The sequence below is a fragment of the Ammospiza caudacuta genome, chromosome 11 (assembly GCF_027887145.1).
Source record: "Ammospiza caudacuta isolate bAmmCau1 chromosome 11, bAmmCau1.pri, whole genome shotgun sequence".
Classification (NCBI taxonomy): domain Eukaryota; kingdom Metazoa; phylum Chordata; class Aves; order Passeriformes; family Passerellidae; genus Ammospiza; species Ammospiza caudacuta.
Window position 1 is genome coordinate 11626818 of NC_080603.1, and position 24899 is coordinate 11651716.

At 40.6% G+C, this 24899-nt stretch overlaps 1 protein-coding gene across 1 annotated transcript in view; it reads left to right on the forward strand.

The window, feature by feature from the left end:
* Positions 1-24899, forward strand: part of NYAP2 (neuronal tyrosine-phosphorylated phosphoinositide-3-kinase adaptor 2) — a 132215-nt gene that overhangs the window by 70789 nt on the left and 36527 nt on the right. Inside the window, exon 5 of the mRNA XM_058812272.1 lies at positions 10634-11731. Coding sequence (XP_058668255.1) covers positions 10634-11731 — 1098 coding nt within the window. The remainder of the gene's footprint in view (positions 1-10633; positions 11732-24899) is intronic.

Here is a 24899-nt window from a genome sequence, read left to right on the forward strand (position 1 = left end):
TCTCCTATTTCCTCTGGGTAGAATACCAAAGGATGGACTGGATATAAACCTTGCCTTAGAATCATTGAGGTGGTGCCAGAAGTCTCAGTTATAATAAGGTTAGGATTTTGTTTATAACAAAACATTTGTTATAAACATTTGATTATATTAACATTTGAATTTTGGTGAATAGGATGGTAAGCAATCTTTTGATTAAAAAAAAAAAATCCACAACCACAAAAGCAAAGATACCAAAGTATGCCAAGCACAAACTTGAAGCTAAAGGACTAGTGTGGATGCAAAAGCTTGATAATATGTCTAGCCTACTTATTTTCTTAATTATGAGTGTTTGTAAGCAAAGGCATGAAAACTCAAAATGTTCTATGATTCTGAATTTATTTTCTGTTAAAGGTGAAATAATTTATACTGGTGGTGTGGCCAAATATCTGCAGTGACTCATTGCCATATGATCCCAGTTCTGCAAATGCATGCTTGCATGTCAGTAAGTGTTAAGCCAAATGGAGACTTCTGTAAAATAATACTAAGCATTGTCTCCCAGGGGTGTAAGTGGAGGAATAGCCACTGGCTCACATGACCTTGAGCATTTCACTTGTCCCTCAGTGTCACAGATTCCTTCCTTGTAACACACAGATAGTAATAAAAGCTTTGTTTCGAGAGGTAATTTGCAATCAGTTTATGATGAGAATGTTTGCTCTCACATTGAAAGCTTGAGCTGATGGGACACTGCTTTTGTGAGCAGCACTGTAGAAAGAAGACTTTGAGTGAAGGGAATATGTGAAAAACACTGTCCTTGCTAATGTGGAATTCCACACACCTGGCAGGGTTTAGTTTGTGAACTCAGGACAGTCACTGTGGAAGGCAAGAGTCCAAGCAGCCACTCAGTGTAGGAACTGCTCCAGTTCCCTTTCCCAGCCTCCTGTGGGTATCACTGATGCTGCAGAGTGTGAATAAGGATGGCAAAATCTGAGCTGCCTTTATGGTGCAGCTCAGAAATGCTGAATGCCAGGGGCTTACAGAACAGGCAGTCCCAGGAGATGGTGTGTAACAACCCCCACAGAGCTCAGGCTGTTCTGAGCTGTGCTCTGCCATAGACTGTGTCTTGGTGGTGGAGGTGAATTCCTGCAAAGAGCTTCACTTCTGATAAACAACACAATGAAACAGGCTGTGAACGCTAGGTTATAGCAGTAATTTCTGCTTTCCCCTTCCTTTTTCTGCTCCATCTTTGTCTTTTTATCCTCCATCTTGCTTCTCAGCTGGAACAATGAGGTCAAGCCTGACATTTGAAACAGGAGATGCTTCTCCTAAAGCTTGTTTGGAACTGCCCAAAACACTGTCAGAATGACACTGTCCACTGCAGTCATACCACCTGAATTTATGGGGATTAGGCCCAGCTGCTTGACCCTTGTAGATCAACACTATTACAGGCTCTACTAGTTTCACTACACTATTTTCAAATAAATGCAGGATGGAATGATAGATGCCAGTCACACAGAGAAGCCCTGAGTGTGAGGCAGCTGATAACGTGTGGCCTGTCTGTAATTTTGTCAACACTTTATTTAGAGCTGAGGAGAGAGGAGTCACCCCTATGGAGATGGAATTAAAATTAATAGCTGGGAGGCATTTTTCCTCAAGCAGATTACAGTGGGTATTTCATACCACTCAGCCTCTGACCATAGTGCTGTTGCTGTTACATTTCCAGGCACTGCTGCCTGCCTATGAGCTGCTCAGTGTTCTTCCACTTCAGCTGTCATCATATTCACCCAAAAATGTTCAGTGACAACTTACAGGAACTGCTTCTGCAGGGTCACCTTGTGGCCTTTTGATAAAGGAAAGAGTGCCCCTTTCACTGACCTCTTGTTCATTGTGGCTCATTTGCTTTCTGCTGCTCCTGCTGTGGTGACTCATCTGACCCTGGCCATCAACCTTGTGCTTTGTTTTGAGATGTGAGCTCAGTGGTGGCAGAAGGACCTGCTGGATGTGTCAGTCAGTGCAGCTTTGTACAAGTGCCTCAAGGAAAGAACTGTGCAGAGTCCACTGGACTTCTGGGTGACAGGGGGTTGCTGAAATCTGCTGGTTCCTTGTCCCTGGTGCAGGAACCAAGGAAGCACAGGAGCCTCTGTGGTGCTGCTGTGCCTGTGGAATAGTTGGACACAGCACATCTCATGTTGAAGTCCCCAAGAGCCCAGTATTCTGTACAATACCACCTTGGTAGGTCTGCCAGTTTGATTTAATGGACTGCAATTATTTTAGAAGCTCGGCAAACAGATTGTTACTTATATAAGCAAATAATGCATTTGACCTACTTATGTTAGCTGTAAATAGAAGATAGGCATTGCTGTGGATCTGAAAAATGAGGAGTCTCATATCTCTGGGTAAATTATTCAAGTCATTGCATATAGTAATTGCTAGACTTCTGGTCTGGTTGTTTGTGAACCAAAACAACAAATCAAGTGAGCGAATAAGGCTGTTTTTCTAGATAAATAGAGTAGGTGAGTAAAACTTCCTGTTTCATTTAGCATTTATCTAAATCTAGCTTGATTTTCTTTTTTACCATTTTTCATTAAATAATGTTGGAGTCCACTATTTGGGTGCGTGTCCTGGTTTTAGAAATCCCCCAGAGCCAGGAAGTTTTGCAGAGATTTGTTTCTTTCAGTGTCTCAGTGTGCACTGGGTCATTGAGCCTGTGTGCAGTTTCGTTCTCCAAGAAGTTCATGAAAGTTCAGCAAATTATTTCCTACATTGTTGCCCTCAGCTGTCACAGGCAGCAATGGATAGCAGCGTTGTTCCTGGGAAGCTGCAATCAGCCTGGGGTCTGCCTCTGTTACCAGGAGCACCAACAGATAATTCCACAGAGGCTTCAGTGCCTTTGGGCAGCAGGGAGCAGGAGGAAGCAGCTCAGCCCTCAAAGGGTCACTGCTGTTGTGGTGTCCTCTACACACCAAGCTCATGTGAGATAAGGCATGTCCTGATGGGACTTAGCTCTTCACACACCACCAGAAACTTCCCTTTATGGACAGAGGAGAGATCTTTTCTTTCTAAGGCAAACAGAAGTGCTGCTGCACTTGAGCCATCCCATGGCTCAGCCTGTAGAAGCTCAGAGCATCACCATCTTCGGTGTGGTAGTCAGGGAATCTGATACTTAAGGAATAAGATAATTAAGGATACAGGGTAGTTGCAGAGAGAGAGAAGGGGCAGCTAGTGCAGGGTGACAGCTCCATGAGAACTGTACGAAAATAAAAATGCTGATTTGGGGGCTGGGGGAGGCTGGTGTCACCCATTGTTCTCCATGTGAAGTGCAGTCAGTTTGTGGGGAGCTATAAGAATAGAGCAGTAGCAGTTAATTCACAGTAAACCAGCAAACTCTTCAGGTTTCATTTTCACAATGACAGTCGTGACTCCATAAATAGTGCTATAAACTTAGAAGGACTTTACTAATGTTTCTGTTTTCTAATGTGGCTGTTTTACTGTCTTGCTGTACTCTGCTGTGAACATGCTTAACACTTCAGTACTCCAGCTCTGTACAGGCTCCTGCATGAGAGACACCAACAAACAGGCACATAGACTTTGTAAATTAATTTGTCTGCATGCATGATTCACTAGTTCTGTTTCCACATTCTTCACTAATGATGCTTGTGATAGAGAGATTTCAATACCAACTGCCTTTCTCTAGAATTCGTCCAGACTATATAGAGTTACAGAAATTTTTATTGTCACTGTAACACTGGTTGCAAAACCTGTTTTGCATATTGCAGAGTTCAGAATGAACCAGAACTTCGAAAATACTCATTGCGTGTGTGGGCAGCGTGAGGATCTTTCCCCAGTAATCCTCCCACCTCTCTGTCCTCAGAGCCTCTTCTGGAACTTCTATAACATAAACCCATGCATTTCCAAGATCTGGCCTTTTGTGTCTGGTCATATTAGTTGAAGGATATTTTTCTATATGGGTACCAGAATGTATCTGTCAGAGGGTACTCAGAGAGTCACCTGAAAGAAGTTACTGTGAGATTTTCATTTACATCCACTTGCACTCAGCACATCAGTTTTCCTGTAAAAGGAGAGTGATTCAAATTGACTATTCTTTCCTTAATCATCCAAAGTCTTAGTTTTCTGCCTTACCAGCCTGTGCCATCTGACAATAACTTTTAGCCTCACTGAATTGAGGCTTGATTTGCTTGATTGCAAATAATTTGTCATTATTTCCCAAATACCAGTTTCTTTTTTTCTTTGCCTATTCAATGTCATCTGGAAAAACAGAGGACATCAATTACTCATTATTTTAAAAGACAAGATTGTGAAATTCAAAATATAGGAGAGCAGAAGTCTGGGCATTCAGGAGGAAGACATTCACTTTGTAATTTTTCATAAGTTTTTGGAGACCTTTGCACTCTAGGAAAGGCTAATTGGCCAGGTGGAGGTACAGAGAAGTGAGAGCTGTGAAGGGGAAAACCAGTCTGCTCTGGAATGTGGCAATTTAGGTAGGGAATCTCTGCACCATGCTGCCACTACAAAGGTTTTGGCATATCCTGGCACCTCTGGGTCTGCCCTTGTCCTGATGCTGCAGAGCAAAGGGCAGGCAGGCCCTGCTGTGCTGGGAGGAGCTCTGGCAGCAAGGCACTGGTGCCCTGGGCTGGCTTTTGTGAGCCCCAGGAAGGTATGGCAGCCTGGGCATGGGCACAGTCTGTGGTGCTGGGGCTGGTCAGTTCTGTGGCCCTGAGCTGTCCCTGAGAGCAGAATGACAGGCACCAAGGCTGGAGACAGCTGCAACAGGGATTGTAGTGCTGGAGCAGTGCAGGACTGGCTTTAGCTGCAGGCCCTGATTCGGCTCTCTTTTGTACAGATGTTTAATTCTGGACTATCACTCCCAGAGCCACAGGCTCTCCACGACTTTCAATTAGAGCAGAAATCAATCATTTTAAAAGTCAAAAGAAGTTGTAGCCAAAATAAAGGGACCTGAATACTTTTGAGGAAATGTCTTTAATCATAGCCTTGAGACATACAAGTAGCACATCAGCATTATTTTTTGATACTGACTTTTAGTCCTTCCATTTTCAGTATAGTTTTGTTCTCTTTAAATGCCCAAATAATTTCCAGTAAGAGCTAATAAATTCAGGAGGGGGAAGAAGTAGGTGCTGTTTGAAACCATTGTGCTGAAACCACCTATTGTCTGTTTGAATTAATCAGATGGTTCTTTTATTCCTCCCATGTGCTTCCCTTCCTTTAGAGCATCTTTTAGGAAAAGAGGAGGTAACCTGCAGGGAAGGGCCTCGTGTCCATGAGGACAATGCTATTTTGAGAACCAGATTTTTCTTGAGAGAAATGCATTCTCTGATGTTACTGCAAACTGTTGATGATGTTTCAATAATCACTTGCTAAGATGCATCTTTGTGTGTATATTTTATGGCTGTTCACGGTGTAGGAATATTTGCCTTCAAATATTTCTTGGAGAAGAAAAGATGCATGTCATCACTGCATGTCTCCAATAACTACATTAAAATTTTGCTTTCTACTGTTGTTTTCCAATGATAGGAATTTATGTGCAAGTTTTGATATAAACAAATAAATTAAAATAAAAACCTTGTGTAAAATACCTTAGAGCCTAACATAAGAGAAGTATAAGAAGGCAGAAGAGAAATATTAAAAGGTGGCATTAGGAGGTAAAATGATAGGTGAAAAGAGATGATTTAGACTTAGGTCTCCTGAGTGTCAATCTTTTGCACAGTTCAGACAACTGTGTCTTTTAAAAATCAGTTTCACTAAGACTATTCAAACTTCATCTACAGAGATAATGAAATCTAAACCAATAGAAGCACTTTTAGGCTCCAAATCATTCCTTCATTGAATCTATAACTTCTTGGAGAAATTGAAAGGGAACAATTTTCCTGTTTGTGGTTTAATTCTGTTTGTTACAGTGAACAGAAAAATTCACTGGAGTGGTCTGTGGAATGCAAAAGCTGGAAAATACACAAAAGACAATATAAAATGACAAATTTTAAATTTTAGATGTTTTCACTCATTCCTTATACAGTGAGCAAATAATAAACAACAATCTAACAACATATTTTCATATTTCAGTATCTCCTTAAAGAATAAAAATATACTTTAGAAGGATAATAAGAGAATCATTCTGTATTTCTCAAATTAACTATGAAAGGGAGATTATCTGTGTATGTCTGAAAGTTATGCATAACTTTTGCACTACAAATATCTCATTTCAAAAATGTCATGTTCTCCTTATACAGTAGGGCTTCCATGAGGCTATTTTAAGCACTGTGCTTCTTGCTTCCAGATGAGACCTGGAGTTACCAGAGCTGCATCTCTTGTTTCCCTTAAAGCTTGTTGGAGCCAGATAGCTGCTTGGATAGTGCCCTACAGAGCACACAGAATTCCTGCTCAAGCAGCAGGATTGTTTGCAAGGGTTGTTGTACCTCCAGGTTATCAGCTGTGGTATTTTGGGTGGCTCTGATGCAAACAAGGAGGTGCTGGCACAGCATTCAGAGCTCCCAGGGTGGCTCCAGTGGGGACAGAGGCCCATGGAGCAGGTGCTGAGCATCACCCCCTGAGCACATCCCCTGTGCTCAACCTCCCCACAGGCCTGGTGCTCTCTTGTGCTTGTGTGTCTGTAATAGAAGCACGCACAAGAGGTTTGTGGTGCCCTCTGAGATGGATGTTTGAGGAAAGCTGCACCTGGTGGGGAAAGAAACAATTCCCACTTTGATTTCTTCCACTTGGCTTTGGATCAGGACTCGTGTGCTCTGACACATACAAGTGGCAGAGTCTCAACACAAGTTACAGGCAACAGGTTCATCAAGGATATAGTAATTCATGTTGGAAAGCACTTAATTACTCCATGTTTAGAGCAGACAACATGGCAGCATGTGTATCACCGACATGGCAGCGTGGTTCACTTTTCATAGAAGTTTATGTTCCCAGCAGGCGCTGAATGCTTCTTCTTCCTGATAAATGTCAAGTACTTTAAGCAACCCTGCCTGTTCCTCTCTGGAGATTGCCAAATAATTTCCTTTCATTGGGTTTGGGATCCTGCCAGGGCTTCTGCATTCATGAACATCTATCCCTGCCAAATGCTGGTAACACCGGAAACTCCTGCTCCTTTCATTGGCTTTGCACAGCTCTGTTTAGCTGCAGGATTCCTGCTACTTTTCTCTGTTGTTCTGGGCTGGAGCAGTAGTTCATGGTTCATATTCCATTAACAGGTGTGCTGTAGAGTTCAGCCCTTGCCAGGGAGCTGTGTTTCAGAGTAGAAACCATTGTTAAATAAATTTAAGTGTCTTGCACCACAGACTTCTTAAAGATAATTCAGTTTGCCTCCTGAATGTCCTCCTGCACCTGAGGGAGTTTCTAGTGGGTTTGAACAATTCCTCTGTTCCTAGTAACGACAAAAAAGCTTTCTTTGTTATTAAGTCTATCCATTTACCTTTCTCTAGTGTACTTTCTCTAGTGTACTTTCTCTAGTGTACTTTCTCTAGTGAGTCTTATAGCAACAGATGTTCATGCTCTGAGGACCATATAGGAGGTAACTTTTAAGGTTTGTAAAATATTTAAACAATTTAGTTTAAAATTTTAGTTTGAAAAGCCCAATTTGTCTTGAAGGGGGAAAGATCTCAGTAACACACCCTGAAAATAGATGGTTTTGTAAAAAAACTACAGCAGAAGAAAAATGCTTTAAATAGCAAATGGAAAGTAAATCACCTTGTCATGTTTTACCCTGTCTCATACAGCAGAACTGGGTCATTTGACCTTTTTGTTGATAATGTCACCAATATATTCTAGGCTAGTGCTACATATCATGCAATGGCAGATGAGGCTCTGTGTGTCATTGTGGTACTTAATTTCAACCCATGCAAAAATACAAGACTGGATGGCAGAATGACAATCGTTTTTCCTTGACATTTCTCATTTCCTCATTTGTAATGTAATAAGCTGTGGATGTTGTATATAGGAACTCCAACAGCCAAGGACAGGTTTAGACAGTGTAGTAGAACCTCTTCAGCTGGATAAAAACTGTGAAAATGGAATGAGGGAAGAGGAGAATACGTTTTTTCTAGCAATTTAAAGCCACAGTACTTTTGATGACTTTTGACAGGTTTTAGAAAAAATATCAGTTAGCCTTGAATGACCACAGCACAAGAGTAACTCAGCTTTTGATTATTTTGTGATCATTAACATCCATCCTGATAAAGACATCAAAGAGTGGGGCTGTGGCTGTATGACAGAGCCATTCTCAGCATGACACCTGTGGCACAGAAAATGTAAAAGGCAGCACTGGGAACAGGGATCTGAGGAAGCAGAGGAGCAGGAAATGTTCCTTTCTCAGCTACCCATTGGTGATGGCAGTGTGATGCACAGGGAACTGAAGACTGTTAGAAGCCTGTGTTTACAAAACAGAATTTTCAAATGTAGCTGAAGTAGAGTTCAGGTCATGTACAACATGTTCACAAATGATCAGGGCAGTTTGTGCCAGTTTCATTGGCTGTCTCTTCATTTTAATGACAGCAATCTGAATAAGATTGCTTTTGACAGGGTGGTAAATCAGATTAGCAGAGGTTGGAGAGAGGACTGAGATCAAGTTTATGCTAATAGAATATATAAAAACATAATATACAAATAAGACACTAAACAGAAATGAAATAGTGATTTAGCTGGAAGCAGGCAAGAAAAATCTGCCAGTATTGTCAAATACATCACAAGTAATATTTTCTGCAAAGCCCAAATGATTCTGGTAGCCTACATCTTATTCCCAAAAGTCTAGCCTAATGCATTCAAGAAAATTAATTTGGGTTAATTAAAAAGACAAATTTAAAATGCATTAGGATATATCCACATGGTGAAAAACTATCAAGCTACCAAACACTCTTATCTGTGGTAGCTTTTGCATGTCCCTAGCCTGCTGCAAAGTGGAACACATTAATTGGAACCATCATGAAAGTATAATATAATTTTTTGAGTCTTTTTTGTTCCTTTTAGTTCTGGCAAGATTTCATTTCCTTTTTGCTTTGTTGTACCTTAGTTATGTGTTAAGCTAAAACAAATGCAACTAACAAAGAGTAGTCTCACTTTGTACATGTACACATTCACAGCTCCTTATTCCTGAACAAAACTTGTTTATCATCTGCCTTTACTGCTACACCTTGTGGGAATTGAACAGAAGTTATTTAGCAGATCAAAGCAAGAGTTTGACAAAGTGATAACACTGTTTGAATCTTCCTCTGATAGTGACCAAACCACGATAGTAAGGTGCTTTAATGCAGGTGCTTTAATCCAGCTCTGAGCCAGCATCCTGCAGACTCAAAATTCAGTCTTTGAGCTGGCAGAGCATTTCCTCACTGCTGGCTTTAGGAATGTGTTCATGGCTGTTTCAAAAGGAGAGGTTTCAGCTCTGTGAGTGCTGCCTGCCTGGGTTAGCATCGATATTTGCTGGCTGTTTGCTGATGGGTCAGCAGAAGGTGTCTGGAGATTTCTCTGAGCATTGAGCTCAAACTGGCAGATATGCAGTAGTGAATTACAAGGAGCAGCAAAATTTGGAAAGGCAGGAAAGCTGCCATTCTAACCTGGCCACAAGTTTAGGTCTCTGTGTTTGTTTGAACTGGGGAACTTAGCAGTGAGGTATCAATTGCCTTCTAGAAACATAAGCTAGGTTTAGTGTATGTGATAAATTCATTTCTGAACAAGTTTGTTGAGTCTGCTTAGGATAAAAGCTGACTCCACTTAAACATTTAATGAGGCATTTTATTAACCCTAACATTTAATGAGGTGTTTTATTAGCTCTTTATGCAAAGTGAACAAAATGCAGTTTGCATGAGTTTTCTTATTGTTTAATTCATAAAGGATAATTTCCAAGAAACCCTTGACCTCTCATTTCAAATGAATTTCATCACAATGTTTTGATTTAGAATTTCAAAGACAAGGTTTTTCTGTAAGTAACCAGTGTAGAAAGGATCCAAATCTGTGAGATACTTTGTTATTCCTTGACTTCACAGAAATCTCATTAAGAGATTCATGAGATTCTAACATAATAGAGTCCAGATAAATCACTAGAATTATCCCAACAGCAGATTTTACAGTTTGTGTATGAGTATTTTGCTTCTCTGTTTGTACTGAGACAATTGTGGTGCTTTATGCAAGAAGTTACTATGAATAAAAAGGTCTTGATTCATCACTTTGTCACTGCAGAGTTACCTCACTGTCATTCCAGTATGACTGTCCAGGACCTTAAGTGTTCTCTCGGAGTCAAAAGGAGTTCACTTTGATATTTAGCGTTATGTTGTTTGCAACTCTTTGGGTCTTTAAAATCCCACAGTGATATTTGAAAAGCAGAATATTTAAAAATGGAAAGTCCCCTGTCCCAAAGAGTTTGGGAAAGAACAGATGTCTCGGAGGAAGGGAAGTGCTCACTACTTACTTAATCCTGGAGTGTCAAAGCATTCTGGGGGAAGTCTAGGAGTGTTTTGAATTGAGCGTTATTTTTATAGTGTTCTATTGATGTAATACCAGAGATAACCAGCAATAAGCTGGTCCCAGAAAATCCATTCCAGAATTATGGCACTGTAACAGAGACCCTATGGTTGACAAGGTGTGTTACAGCTTCTGATGAGTTTGTGTTCTTTTCTGTTTTCAGTGTCAGCCAAACCAAGACCTCACAGTGATGAGTACACAAAGAAGATTCCACCTCCTAAGCCGAAACGAAACCCAAACACTCAGCTAAGCACATCTTTTGATGAAACATATATCAAAAAGCATGGCCCTATGAAGGCAACCCTCACTAGGGATGCCTCGCTCTCGCAGGTCAGCAGTCCTGCTCCAGACACAGAGGAAGAGGAGCCTGTTTATATTGAAATGGTTGGGAATATTCTCAGAGACTTCAAAAAAGATGAGGATGACCAAAGCGAAGCAGTCTATGAGGAGATGAAATACCCTATATTTGATGATGTAGGCCAAGACTCAAAATGTCAATGTGAATATGACCATCACACTTGTTCTTCTCAGTGTGCTACTCCCACAGTGCCTGACCTAGATTTCACCAAGTCTCCAGTGCCATCTACTCCCAAGGGCTTGCTTTGTGACATACCCCCGCCATTTCCAAACCTGCTCTCTCACAGACCTCCACTGCTGGTGTTCCCACCAGCGCCAGTGCAGTGTTCCCCGAATTCTGACGAGTCTCCTCTAACTCCACTAGAGGTCACAAAACTTCCCGTCCTAGAAAATGTGTCTTACATCAAACAGCAAGCTGGAGCTTCTCCATCTTCACTGCCACCTCATACACCAGGCCATCAAAAACTGGAGAAAGACCAGACAGTATCTCATGGAACTAGCACCCCTGGGCACACCTCCTCACCTCCTCATCCTTCTACCTTATACAGAACGCAGTCTCCACATGGTTATCCTAAAAGTCACTCTGCCTCACCTTCTCCTGTCAGTATGGGTAGGTCTCTTACCCCCTTAAGCCTCAAAAGACCTCCACCTTATGACTCTGTACATTCAGGAAGTCTCTCAAGAAGCTCTCCATCAGTGCCTCATTCTACAGCCAGAAACACATTGCAAGAAGGAGGGAAGATGGTCAGTGTGTCAGTCAGCACCTACGGGTCATCATCTCAGAGCAGCTCCCGCTCTCGGACACCCACCAGTCCTCTGGAGGAGCTAACCAGCCTCTTCACCTCAGGAAGAAGTCTCCTGAGGAAATCCTCCAGTGGCAGAAGATCTAAGGAACCTGCAGAAAGTAAGTCCTTGATGTCATTTTTGCTCATTTTTGTGTAATAATATCTGCTACTCTACTTTTCTAAATCAAATGCTTGCAAAAATTAAATAACTCAGAATTCTGAATTCCTTAGGGAAATTTCCTGTAATGAAAAGAAAAATTATTATTGCTTTAGTGTGGAGAGCCTGGTTCAAGCATGGCTTAAAGAAAGAGGCCATGAAGGTATACAGCTGATGGGAAAGTAAAAGGCAGCTGTAAAGCAGCAGTTTCCAGGCTTGATTTTGTAAATAACTAGGTTCTCAGGCACCTTTTTTATAAACAGCAGGATTCTCAGACAGTCTTCTCATAACAGTCTTTGGCTGCTCTGGGAACAGATATGAAGGTTTTGAAAACTTTTCATATCACAGTGAGAACACTAATTTTGGTTTCAATAAACAACCACGGGTATTGTGGACAAAAGGAGGGGTTAGAGTTTACTCTGTAACCTATTGTGAGCTCGGATTTTGCAATATGCATGAAGTTAATTAACACTATTATAAAGGGTGACTGATTTGATCAATAAATTGGAGTCGATGCTGATCAACAAAGATGGGTCATCTCCCTTCGCTTTCAACATTTTAGTTTTCATATTCTTATATTTCTAAAGTTTTTAAGTATCCATACTGCACTTAGAAGTACAATTCATGGCTTGGTCTTGCAAAAAGAGTCAGTTCTCATTAATTTTTCTACAGCTGTAAAGGTACCATGTGAATTGGGAATCTTCCACCCTTGTCACATCCTTCCTTTCTTGATGGATGCTAAGCAGCTTGTAGCAAAATAACCAAACAATAACTGTTGAGGGTTATTTGCAGAGATCCACTGACTGCCCTTAACTTGGCCAGAAATCCTAGAAAATATGATGACAACAAAAGGTACCAGCTTAACCTTGGTTAAGCCTGGGGCAAAGGTTAAGTCTGATGATATTGGAGGGCTTTTCCAACCTGAATGATTCTGTGATTCTGTGTAAACCATTCCTGTCCTTCCATGCTGTGCTGTGGACTATCTCTTTCAGCTGGGCTGGTGTGACTGGTTGGAAGGTTGTGCTGTGAATTGATCTGAAAACCATCAAACCTGTAATGCACATAACCTATAAACCCGCACAGGAAGGAATGCACAGAGGGAGGCTGTGCAGGAAAACCTTAAGCCAATATTCACTTGTCATATGCTGTGTCATAAAATCAATGTTCTGTATGCATTCAGGTTTGCACCATGTACACCATCTACTTCTGAGCTAGTGAAATATGGAAACTCCTTTTGAAATCAATGGGAGTCACATGTGTGAAAGCAGAACCCGGCACCAGTATTTCTGTTGCAAAAATGTTCCTGTTCAGTGGGTGTCCTGCAGTAGAAGGTCATTCTAACACCTCCTGTCTCAGTGCAAAGCAGACTTGGGATGCTTTCTCCTCCACTTCAGTAAAATCTGTTTTTGACTTTGAATTGTTGACACCTGCCTAATGAAAAAGCTGTCTTTGGAGAGCAGCTGATCTCATGTTTGTGTAGGTACTATTTTATAGCTATTGACAGCTCTATGTATGATAAACTGCACTGGTTTATTCCTGATAAAAGAGAGTGTTCTGGTTTCCAGGCTACTGTATCACTGTGGAAGAGAAGTGAATACCACACTGTGTTTTTGGTTGTGTTTGTGCCACTCTGTTGTGTCGCCCATCACAGTGTGGTCACAGGGCATGCTCAGGGTGCTCAGCAGGACACCCCCTCTGGGTTTCCACAGGCAGAGTTGTCTGCCTCACCTCTGAAGCTGAGTGAGGACATGCCTGTCTGTAAGAATGGAGAAGCTTGGTAGCAATGGGTTAGGCTGGCCTACAACTCATCCCTCCTGACTCACTGGCTCCACTTCTCCAGCCTCAGTGTTATTCTTATTTATCTCTGTGCACATCAGGAATAAGAACTCTGCAATCAGAAGGTGAAGGTGAGAATAGAGTTAGCAAGAGGATACTAGTTGGTGCAGCAGTTTGCTTAATTTACCTTTAGTATTTTCATGGCCTGTAGTCATTAATCCTGTTTTATGGAAGTCTCAGCTTCATGTTTTAGTAGGGTTTCATTAATTGATTGCAGTAGTAAAACTACAGTAACACCGGATTTGTGTGCTGGATGGAAGCAAGTTTGTATCTAAAAGGCAAGATGATTCTTGTAATTGGGAACAATTATGAAGGATGTGATGTGACATTTATAAATAATTTCAGTGAAATGCTAGGAAGATTTTGGCAGGTAATACCAAACATTATTAAATATACTTCCTTTTCATAAGCGAGCAGAAATCCCCTGTAAATCCCAAGCTACACTAGTTCTACTCAGTGAGGTTTGTATTCTCACCAGTGTAAGCAAGTTTGGAACCTGGAGAAATTCCTGCCGTGAATATTGCAAATCTGGGTAATTTCAGCATGTCTGTGCTGCTGTCTCAAACCTATCTCCAGAATATATTTGCTATATTCTGAAATTCTGCTTGACTGAAATTGAATGCAAAATTTTCAAAAGACTTTTCACTGATAAATTTAAACTAAATCTTGTCCTGCAGATCTGTACCAAGAGCAGCCTTGTTGGCCTCTCAAGGAGCACTCTCTCATTGCTCCTTAGGAAATAGAAATCTGTTCCTTATTGGCCACAAATAGTAAGAACAAGAAAGATATGAAATTGAACTTGTGTTCATTTATTTAAGAAAAACACATTCATGTTATAAATAGACACCAGTGGTGAAAAGACTGGAGTACAGTTGTGTTGAGTAAATGAACAGACTGCCCATCTAATCTGATTGTAATTTGTCTGGTATTTACAGTATGACTTAATCCTGTGGGATTACTGCCCTGAGCAAGAATCAGGTTTGTGTTCAGATATTACAGAGGTAGAAGACACTCTAAGATTTATAGAAAACACATACAGGTCTGGCATTTTATGTCTTTCAATTCTACATTGAAATGATCCACCATAAAGAATCTAAATTGGGAGATTTGAACATGGCATTTGACCAGACTGCCACATTTACGTGTCATGATTTACATGGTGATAGACGGGGGAGGCTGGGCTACTCATCTGATATGGTAAGGAAACCTTGGTCCTTATTGTCCTGTTTTCTAAAAACCGTTTTGCATGCTTTTAACATTTTAAATATGAATTACAGACAATTATGAAAGTGGGGAGGAAATAACAAAGAAAATTAAATTGTAAGGCCAAATCAGAAATGAAAATAATATTGGTAGAACATTATGCAAAAAAAAAAAAAAAAAAAAAAAAACCCCTGCAAAAAAGTGGAGACAGCCCTACAGAAAACTGAAGAAAGATGTAGAACGTGAAAAATGTGAAACAGTGGAAAAGATAAACATTACTAATTGTCACTGACTGTTCCTTAATCCTTTCTGTGTTTGTGTGGGATAACATGGCAGTGTGCCTTAACACTTGGCAGACCCCTGTGAAATACAATGTCAATCCTCAGAGGTTAGAGGGAAACTATTTAAAGGGTACCAGCACTTGGGCTGCCACACTGTGCCCTTTTCTGAAGGAACTGGAAGGTGTTGAAGGACAGCCACTCAATCCAGCTGTATGGAACCACACAGTCCCTTCATTGTCACTGTGCACCCTGTGTGTCTGTGTCACCTGTGTCGTCCTTCAGTAAAGAGGGATTTATGGAGCGAGAGGAAGGGAATGCTCTGAAGCTTTTCTGGAGCTGTATTTGCTGCTTCTGTCATTTCTGCACCACAGAAACAGTCTGTACTCCATGAGGAACTAGCACTGGAGTCATGTGCCTGAAGGCATCCCCACATCCTACAGAGCAGGGCAGAGGGTGCTGTGCTTCTGCACTGTCTTTCAGGCTGTGTGTGGCTCCAAGGCTTTCTTTGTGAGATGGTCCTGTAAATCCTTGTCAGGACTAGCCTTTCTCTATATTGATTGTTCCCATTTGTTAAGGGTTCTGTTTCCTCATAGTTTCCTGGGAGTTTCGTGCCAGTTTGGAGTGGTTATTGCAAACATTCACCCTAATGAACTGCACAGGAGAGCAGTGACCTCAGCTGTGTGCTCTGACTCTGGATGAGCACGAGGCGTGAGATCAGAGCAAGTGATGCAGCTCAGGTTTTTGTTTTCCTGAGCTGCTCTGCAGGGCTTTAGAGCTGCTTTGGTGTTTGCCCACGTGGAGTTTCACTCTTCAGCTTCTAGTCACACAAAGGGAGGAAATTCGTGAACGTGCTACTTTGAAAAATCAGGTATAGTGATTGAAAATTGGGGTAATTATTAACATTTCCTGTTCCTGGCTGGTACTGAATTAAGAATCTAAACATATCAAATAGTGTGAGGAGAGGAGGGAGTCTGAAGTAGCTCAGTTGTTGAAAATGACTTTAGGCTGACTTCAGGCAGCTGAGACTTAGAGTAGAATAGTTTTTTTTAAGCTGCTGCTTTCCAGGAAGCTAGAAATCCCAGAGAAGTATTGGATGTCCCATCCCTGGAAGTGTCCAAGGCCAGATTGGATGGGGCCCTGAGCAATGTGATCTAGTGAATGGCATCCCTGCCTGTGGCAGGGAGGTTGAAACTAAATGATTTTTAAGGTCCTTTAAATCCAGGTCATTCTGTGTTTCTCAGTCAGCTTTGGGTTCCTTGTTAGATAGAACAGTGTGATGGAGAAGAGAGTTTGGGAGATGCAGCAAGTGAAAATTCACCCCACATGGGTGAATTAACCTTTATCTTCATACATTAAGTCTGGAATGAGGGGCACAGGGCAGGTTTTCAGTTGATGTATTTCTAACAGAGTTAGGATAAGAAACACTGGCCAAAGCAAGGTGGGATTGGGATGGAATTGTGTGCATGCCTTCTCATTTGTATGCCTGCTCAGCCTCTGTTGTCCTGAAGAGGAAAGTTTGCCTGCAAGATGAGGCTGGCCATAAAAAACATTATAGATACTTCATTACATCCATTGCTCAACTACTGCACAGCTGCACTGCTACACTACTTTTAGCATTAGAGACTATTTGAATGCCTACCTCATTTCTAACCTCTAGGTTAATATTTTTCCATACCTTTATCCAAAGGGATATCAGCCTAATTCTCTGTTCTTTTTTCTGCAATGTAGCAATTGATTCCATGCAGTATGAATGCTATATTCAGTCTAACGAGACAGCTACAGCTTTTCAGCTATTCCTGAACCTTTGAGCCAGAGGTGTACTCATTTCTCCATCACTGAAGAAGCATCCATTTCCATAATAGTAAGATTTTTTAATCTGATGAGCCATGATATGTGTGGGATTAAATGAGGTGATCAAAACAGTCACTTCTCATTTGACAGTCCTGAAAGTAGGTCTGAAAGCAAACACTTCATGGGAAAGTGCCAGAGGAAAAGGCAAAGAGAACACCAGCTTTGAAGAGAATGACATTTGACCACCCCTGGAAGGGTATGATCTTACTTCAGTTAATTCCATTTAGTCAAACCCCAAGAGGCCTACCTTGCTGCATCTATTCCAACCTACCAAAATATCAGCAAGCCAAGGAGTTGCAGCATCAGAAACACTTTCTGCAGGTGCTCCTTGTGAGTGCAATTTGGGGCAAGACCCCTGCACCCACAAAGGTGGTGATCTGCCAGGGTCACCTGGGGGAGCTCTGTCCTCCCCTGAGGGACAGGTCTGTTGGGGGCTGTGCTGCCAGGCTGTGGGACAGCACTGAAAATGCCTGAAGTGTACACATGGGGATGACCAGATACGGGGTAAAACAATATTCACTTTGCAGTTCAGTGGTCTTGAGTGCTGCTTCAGCCATGACTGCTGTTGTGCTTCCACAGTAGTCCTGAGATCCCCAGCAAAGGAAGTAGTGTACTGGACTAAGTATTTTGGGCTTGATCAGCTAATCCAGCCATCTGGATACTCTTGTTGAAGCTAACATGTTAGCGTTACTCTTGTTGAAGCTAACAATTAGCAATCACAGATAATAATTGGAAAGAAAAATCTTGATGTATCAGTAAGGTCTTTCAGCTAAGCCCACAAAAGGCAGGAAAACATCATTTCACCTGGGCTTGTTTAGTCTAAAGAGAAAGCAGTGAGCTGCAAAGCAAAGGTGCAAAGGGCAAATGTGTGGAGGCACCCATGGCAGCCCTGAGGCACCTTGCACATCCCAGCATGATAATTCCATCCAACAGCTCCACCATCGCTGCCCCATTTTGCATTGCAGGACAGTGATTCTATTCTTCGTCAGCACCAAGGGTAATGTCAGGTTTAAGAACTTGTTTCTAATGGATAAATCAATGGACACCCATTCCTTGATTGAAATACATGCCATGTGTTTACTGTCTTGCTGCTCTCACACAAAAGTGAGTATGGCCATTTTAAGGGCATTTAATCATCCAAGTCACTGATAGTGGGATGTTCCTCCATGTTTAGGATGAAGGAATGTCTTTGTTAGATGCAATTATTAAAAAAGAAAACAAACATTTTGAGACAATATGCAATACTTTTGTTAATTGGTACCATGACATTGTCTCATCTTCTAATTCAGCAATTTAGGCTCATCAGGAAATCAGGCCCTCCCGGGATTCTGAGGGTATGCAGAAGCATTCAAGAAGACATAATTTCATAAATAATTGCTCAGGTTTTTCTGGAAACAGCTGCTGTCTCTGATTGATGCATACAGGTTTATTTATTCCTTCTGTTTACATTACTTGACTGCTTGATAAAATTTATTTTTCTGAAGAAGAAATAAACTTGTAAGGGGTCAAAAAGAGATAAAGTTATTCTCTCTATGTTATATTTCAAGTAAAAGATGGTTTCAGGTAAAGAAATGAAAAACACTTTCTCTTTAGGTTTAACGTACAGTAAGACGTGAGATGTCTGAAAGTTGTCAAAAATAGAGGGTGAAAAATGCCTTGAATTCACTTACTGGCACCCAGTTCACTATATTGTAAATAAGCAGAGGAACACGTGCTGCACTTAAGGATGTGTATAATGATAATAGGTTCTCAGTTTTAAGTGCCATTGATTTTCCCCACTCCCCTGAACAGAGCTTTCTAAGCCAGAGAAATATCTTGACCTTTAGACCAAATCCTCAGCACTTATAAATCACTGCTTTTTATTTGAAATCGGGAGAGGTACTCCAGTTTATACCATCTGTGTCTCTGGCTTCAAGAAAATAAATGTGTCCTTTGTGACTAGAACAGCTTGTATTCAAAATGGTGCAGTGGTACAGCAGGATGCTGAATTGGAGAGTTTATTGCCTTTCTGTTTCAAGCAGGACCACACAATTTATGACCAATTTATGGGTGCTCAATCTTAATTGCAAGAAATGCTTAATCTGGTCATGTTTTCCATAAGCATATATTGGCTTCAACAAAACTGCTAAATATGTTTTGTTAAAATTTCCTGCTGCAGTTTTTTCAGGGGATGGTGTGTCAGTGCAGGGTATCAGGTCCTATTGTGAAAGAACTAAGGCAAAAAAAAGGAGGATAGGAATGGAAGTGCTTTGATTGAATAGAATGGTGCAGGGTTATTTATGTTTCCTCCACTCAGGAAGTTGGCTAAGACACATTGGATGGGCTGGCAGTGCCAGTGACCTGAGAACATGAGCTGCCAGCTATTTCAGAACTTCTCTTTACAACCAAACATTGGGCCTGGAAATCTTTTCCTGAATTAAGAGTCAGATTTTCTTTGCATTAGGATTCAAGTGCATTTTTGGTTGTTAAGTCTTAAAAGTAAAACTAGTGATTATTAGTAGGAAGGTCTGTGTTTAGTGTAAAGCACAGTGTTCATAAAGCACTTTGAACCCTATTTAACATTTTCCACAGGCAAGTGCAGAGAGATAGTTACAAAAAAAGCAAATTACAGGGAAAGAGATCGCAGTGTTGTTTAGGAAAAGTAATCAAAACCACCCAAACAACACCACAATCAACAAACCAAAGGCTGTCAACTTTAGGATGGTGAAATACTGTACAAGTTTCAAAGAGCAGATCATAACACTTTCCTCAAAATTAATCCCAAGAGAAAAAAACAGTTTTGCGAACAAAACTTGCATTATTTTTTTCTTCATTAACTGGAATATCTGCATCATAGCTAGAGGAGCTGCTTGAGGTCGCTGTTAAATTAAATACTCTTGCACACCAGCATATTATCTGAAAACTGATTCAATGGTTTCTTGAGCTGCTGTTATTGCATCTTTACAAGGGAAAAGTTTTAATTAAATGCTTTATCTGTTCTTACAGTGACACAGCTGTAGAACTTCTGTGATTTAAGAGAAGATGGTGGGAACTTTTTGGGGAGTAAAATCTGATATATCTGACTGTTATTTCTCCTCTCTATATTTCTTAAAATTATTTTACCTTACTAAACTGTGTAACAAACACTGGCAATATCTGGGCCTGAGTGGTTTTATATCCATTTTAAAAGGACACACTTTTTTGGCACGACTGATTTGGTTCCTGCTTGAAAAAGTTCATTTTTTAAACCCCATCCTTAAAGACCCAATCCAAAGGTCCCTGAAGATCTACTTCAGGGGATCCCATTATAAATTATGACAAGAGAGTCCTCTCTTTGTCCCAGGCTGCTGTTCCTTGCAATTCCACTCTGTACTTTGGCTTCTAGAATATTGCAGTGAATAATATAAACATTGAGTAGTGAATGAGCACGTTATGTTGCACATTTTTGTCAGTGTATTCTCTAATCTACCCATAGAATCACTGAGGTTGGGAAAGACCTTCAAGATGGGGTCCAACCTGTGACCAAACACCACCTTGCTATACAAACCATAGACTGTCATTTATTGAGCTCTTCCAGGGATGGTGACTCCCTCACTTCTCTGGGCAGTCTGTTCCAATGCTTGGCAACTCTCTCAATGAAAAAGTTCTTCCTGATGTCCACCCAAAGTTCCCCTGGTCCAGTTTGAGGCCATTTCCTCATTTGCTTTCATTAGTTGCCTGGGAGAAGAGATAATATTCTGATAAAGGGTCTTGGGCTCTTAATGAGGAGAGGTAGATGTGCTTCCCCTGAAATTTTCTCTCAACCTTCCAAGACTATCAGTAATAAGAAAAATGTAAGTGTTAGAAATGGTTTTATTTAGGTTATACATGTAAGTGATTCAAATATCAAATGATGAAATTGCTGGGGTGTACAAACATGCTAGGTATAGATAAGGTGAAAAGTACAGGAACACTGAGGAAATAATTGTAAGGATAATCATGCATATTAAAGAATCAGGTTCCTTTACATTCAATTTGATGTGAAGGTTCACGTTCCTTTCACTCTTTTGAATAGAATTATCCATTCCTAATAATTATTTTATTGTTAAAACAGTAACATGCAATTAGCACTTTATCTGGCATTGAAGAATGAGTAAGGAGAACCATTGTTCTTGTAACTGCTCATCTGAAAGAGAGAAGCTGTGTGTTTAATTTTACTGAAGATGGCAATTACTTTATTTTTGTGTGTGGATTTGAATTCATGATTCAAAAAATACCTTCTTCCAGGAAATCTGTAGCTAGTTTACTGCTCCAGCAATGTTTGTGTGATTTGTGTGTAGTTTGCATGTGCTGTAACACAGACACAGCATTGTGCCAGCCACAGTAGCTGCTCTGCACACTTGTGAAGGCAATAATTGTGAGGCCTTGCAAGCACAGACATCAGCCAGAGCTGTTACAAGACCATCTGCAATTCTACTTATTTCCTCAATATCGGAAGTCTGTGCTGGCATGGCTCCACAGTTGCTTTTCTAGCAAAAATAAAACCAGTTCACAAAATCAAACCTCTAATTAGATAGTGGGGAGGGCCTAAAATAATTAATTCTGATAAAATACATAGAAAGCCAGAATGACACAAAGGTTTCATTCTGAAACTGAGAGGAATCTTAAGCATTTACTTGCAGAGCAAAAATTTCTTGGGATCCTGACCTAGAGCCAGGCACAGAGGCTGCACAGCAGCATTAGGTGCTTGTGCCTGGCTCTGTAAGAGAGAGCAAAATTCAGGTGAGGTCAGTGTTCAGGAAGTGTCAAGATCCTCTCTTATAGGTAACATAATAGATGAAAGGAGAGCTCTGCAATTGGCATGTCTGCTCTAATAATGAAAGGCACATTTTTAAATTCATCAATGAAGAAAATAAAGAGAAATGCATTAATGAAAATATTTTTCATACAGCTAGTTAAACCCTAGACAAAATAGCCAGGAAACAATTCATTTTCACTTCAACTTTGAAATTGATATCTTTATGTGCACATACAAAAGGGGGAGTTTCTGTCCCCAGTTTCCACAATCTATATCCTTTACTATATCTTCATTTTCTGACTAACATTTACTACTGAACCTGGATAAAAACATACTCTTTAGAAGAAATTAAAGTGTTCAGAAAATGGAAAAACCTTACATTCAAACTCCTGAAAGAGTTCAAAGGCTGTTTTTCAGCAGAAAAGTTGACAGAAGTGTGTTGACAAGTTTAATATAGTCAGGACTTCCATGAAAGATTGATGTTTTTGAAGTGAAGCTTTGAAACATAAGGTCATGAACTTTCTACAGAACATTTTTCTTGAAATGTCTCTATACTTAAGCTCTTTTGGCTCACTCTTGCCTTATGATTTCTTGCCATACTGTGCTGGGTTGTGTGCAGGACCCATAAAACCATTGTGTCCTCATTCAAAGATCAAGGGTGTATTTCAATAACTTGAATAACAGAATGAGTGAGAGGGGAAATGAATGGGGCTGAGAAGGAAAGCCTTTAAGTGAGAGTAGGCACCATCCTTTCAAATCAAGTGCCAGGTAACTGTTGGGCCACCTTTCATTACAGGTTTCATTAACAGAGTTTTCTTTGATCATTATGGAGTTTAGGGTGGGCATGACAGTCTGTGCTTATGTGCAATGTGTGTTGCTAATTAGCCCAAGGCTCATGGCAGTGAAACCAAAGTTTCACAAGCCTGCCACAGTCAGACTCTTCAGGCTCCTTCCTTCTCCTACTTAAATCCTATCTGCTGCAAACAGTCATAGACCTTGTTCATACCCACCTGTGGGTATGAAATGTTTGTGCACACATTTAGTTTTTTAATTGAAAGCACAGCCTGGATTATCAGCCGATCTGAGTTCACAAACTTGTAAGAGAAATGTTTGCAGCTCCCCATAATCAGCTATTCCATACATTCACATGAATCGGCCAATAACTGCTGCAAGGAAAACCCTTGCTCTGTTGAAGGCAATAACAGAATTCCCTTTGACTTGTTGTAATTAGGTTTTTTGCCCGAAAAGGTACCAGAAGACAAAGGCTTCTGTTAAGGTTTTCCTAGATTCAAGTCAGGAATTTACAGCATTCTAAGGTCAGAAAGGAAAATTATAAAAAAGATTAGAGCAGTGAATGTCACATAATAAAGTGTTCTGCCTAATTATGTAATTGTGAGTAGTGTGAATTAAGTATAAAACTTGTTAATAGATTGCCATTTGATGTAATGTTGAGTCCCAGGACACAGCTTTTATTTGCTTTAGTAGCACATCTCTACAGTGCATATCTTCCAGATGTGGCCTCTTTGGTCACATGATGGAGCTGTGATATGATTTGCAGCAGAACAGGCGCAATTAAAAGATCAAGCACAGAGTGAATTATTAAGAAATAATGATGGCCTTGTTTGAAACAGGTGATTGTCATAATTTCTGTAATAAATGCCAAAATATGATCATCTTGGATCAATCATAGAATCACAGAATTAAGGGTGGAAGAGACCTCTAAGAGAGTTACAGCTGTCAGCCCAGCACCACCACCATATTCAACATTCAATCATGTCCTCAAGTGCCATATCCACACATTTTTTGAACACTTCTAGGGATAAAAAATCTCTCCTTATTTAATAGTAAAAACAAGTTTACAAGTTTTCCTTTATTTCAATCAATATACATGAGGATTTTTCCTCTAACTATATGGCATCAAATAATGTTGAATGTGTCTTATAATGGTGAATTTTTAAAAATTTGTCTTTAAAGGGACTAATGCCAACAGCTGAAGTTTATTGGAACTTAAAGAATTCCATTCTATTTTTTCAACCAGATTATAAATTCCATCATTTTCATTGAATATTTTTATTCTGAAGCCTTGATTGATAAATCTATGCTATAAATGTTTTTCTATAAATCTATCCCTTCTTTCATTAGTCTTCAGTTAGTTGTATCATTACTTTTTCTTTTCCTGTCTTGTTTTCCTAAGCAGTATTGCACACTTAGCAGGTTTGGGACAGCCACAGAAAATCAACTAAATGCATTTTCCTCATCAATCCCTCTTCCCCTCCCTTGGCTGTTTGTAGCAGACCACTGTGATCTTCTGTGGATTTCACCACATTAAAAAAAAGAAAAAAGCCCTACACTGTTCACAGAAACATGCTCCATGAACACTAAGAAGAAGTTCAGCCATGTCTTCCCTAAATATTAGAAGTTTTGTGAGAATTTCAGGCTTTCTATTGATTTTGCATGGAACTAGGTCAGAGCTGCTTTTAATTGAACAAGCTGGCTGCTGCAACTCTCACTTAACTGTAAAAAAGGGGTATTAAAAATTGATATGCAAAGCAAACTTCTGCTTAATTAGCAAGCGGATGAAGTCAGAATTGACAAACCACTATAGTTAATAAAGATGAGGATATGGGTTTCATTGACAGTATAATATGCTCTTTTTTTTTTTTTTTAATGGTTGAAACACTGAGCATTATCCATGCTTCTTGCATGTGGTATTAATAGCTGGTTATTTTTCTTTGGGAGAGGTTGGGATAAATTTACACCGATGCAGATCAGACAAAGCACTGGACATCAGGAAATCCATTAAAAGGCAGATCTAATTTTTAAATGCACAGTAAAGGTAAATAAAAAGCCCTGGGGTGCAGACAGAAGAAACTCTGGGGCTCTCTGGAAGGCCCAGTATTGCTGTACTTGCAGTGCCTGTGGAAGGGGTCAGTCAGGCACAGGCTGCCCTGGTGCCAGCAGTGGCAGGAGGGACACTGTGCCTGGCCATGTCTCAGGTAGCACTGACCCTCACACAGGCGCTAGCTGCAGTCCCATCCTGCGCCCGCCCCCCTCCAGCTGTGCCCTTGGGGTGCTCTGTGCTGCTGCTCCCTCAGCCAGGGCCGTGCCTGCCCTGTGGCCAGACAAGGTGAGTGCTGATCTGTTGAGGCTGGAGGAGATAGGAGCTCTGGCTCACATCTAAACCCCATCCTGAATGACTTTGT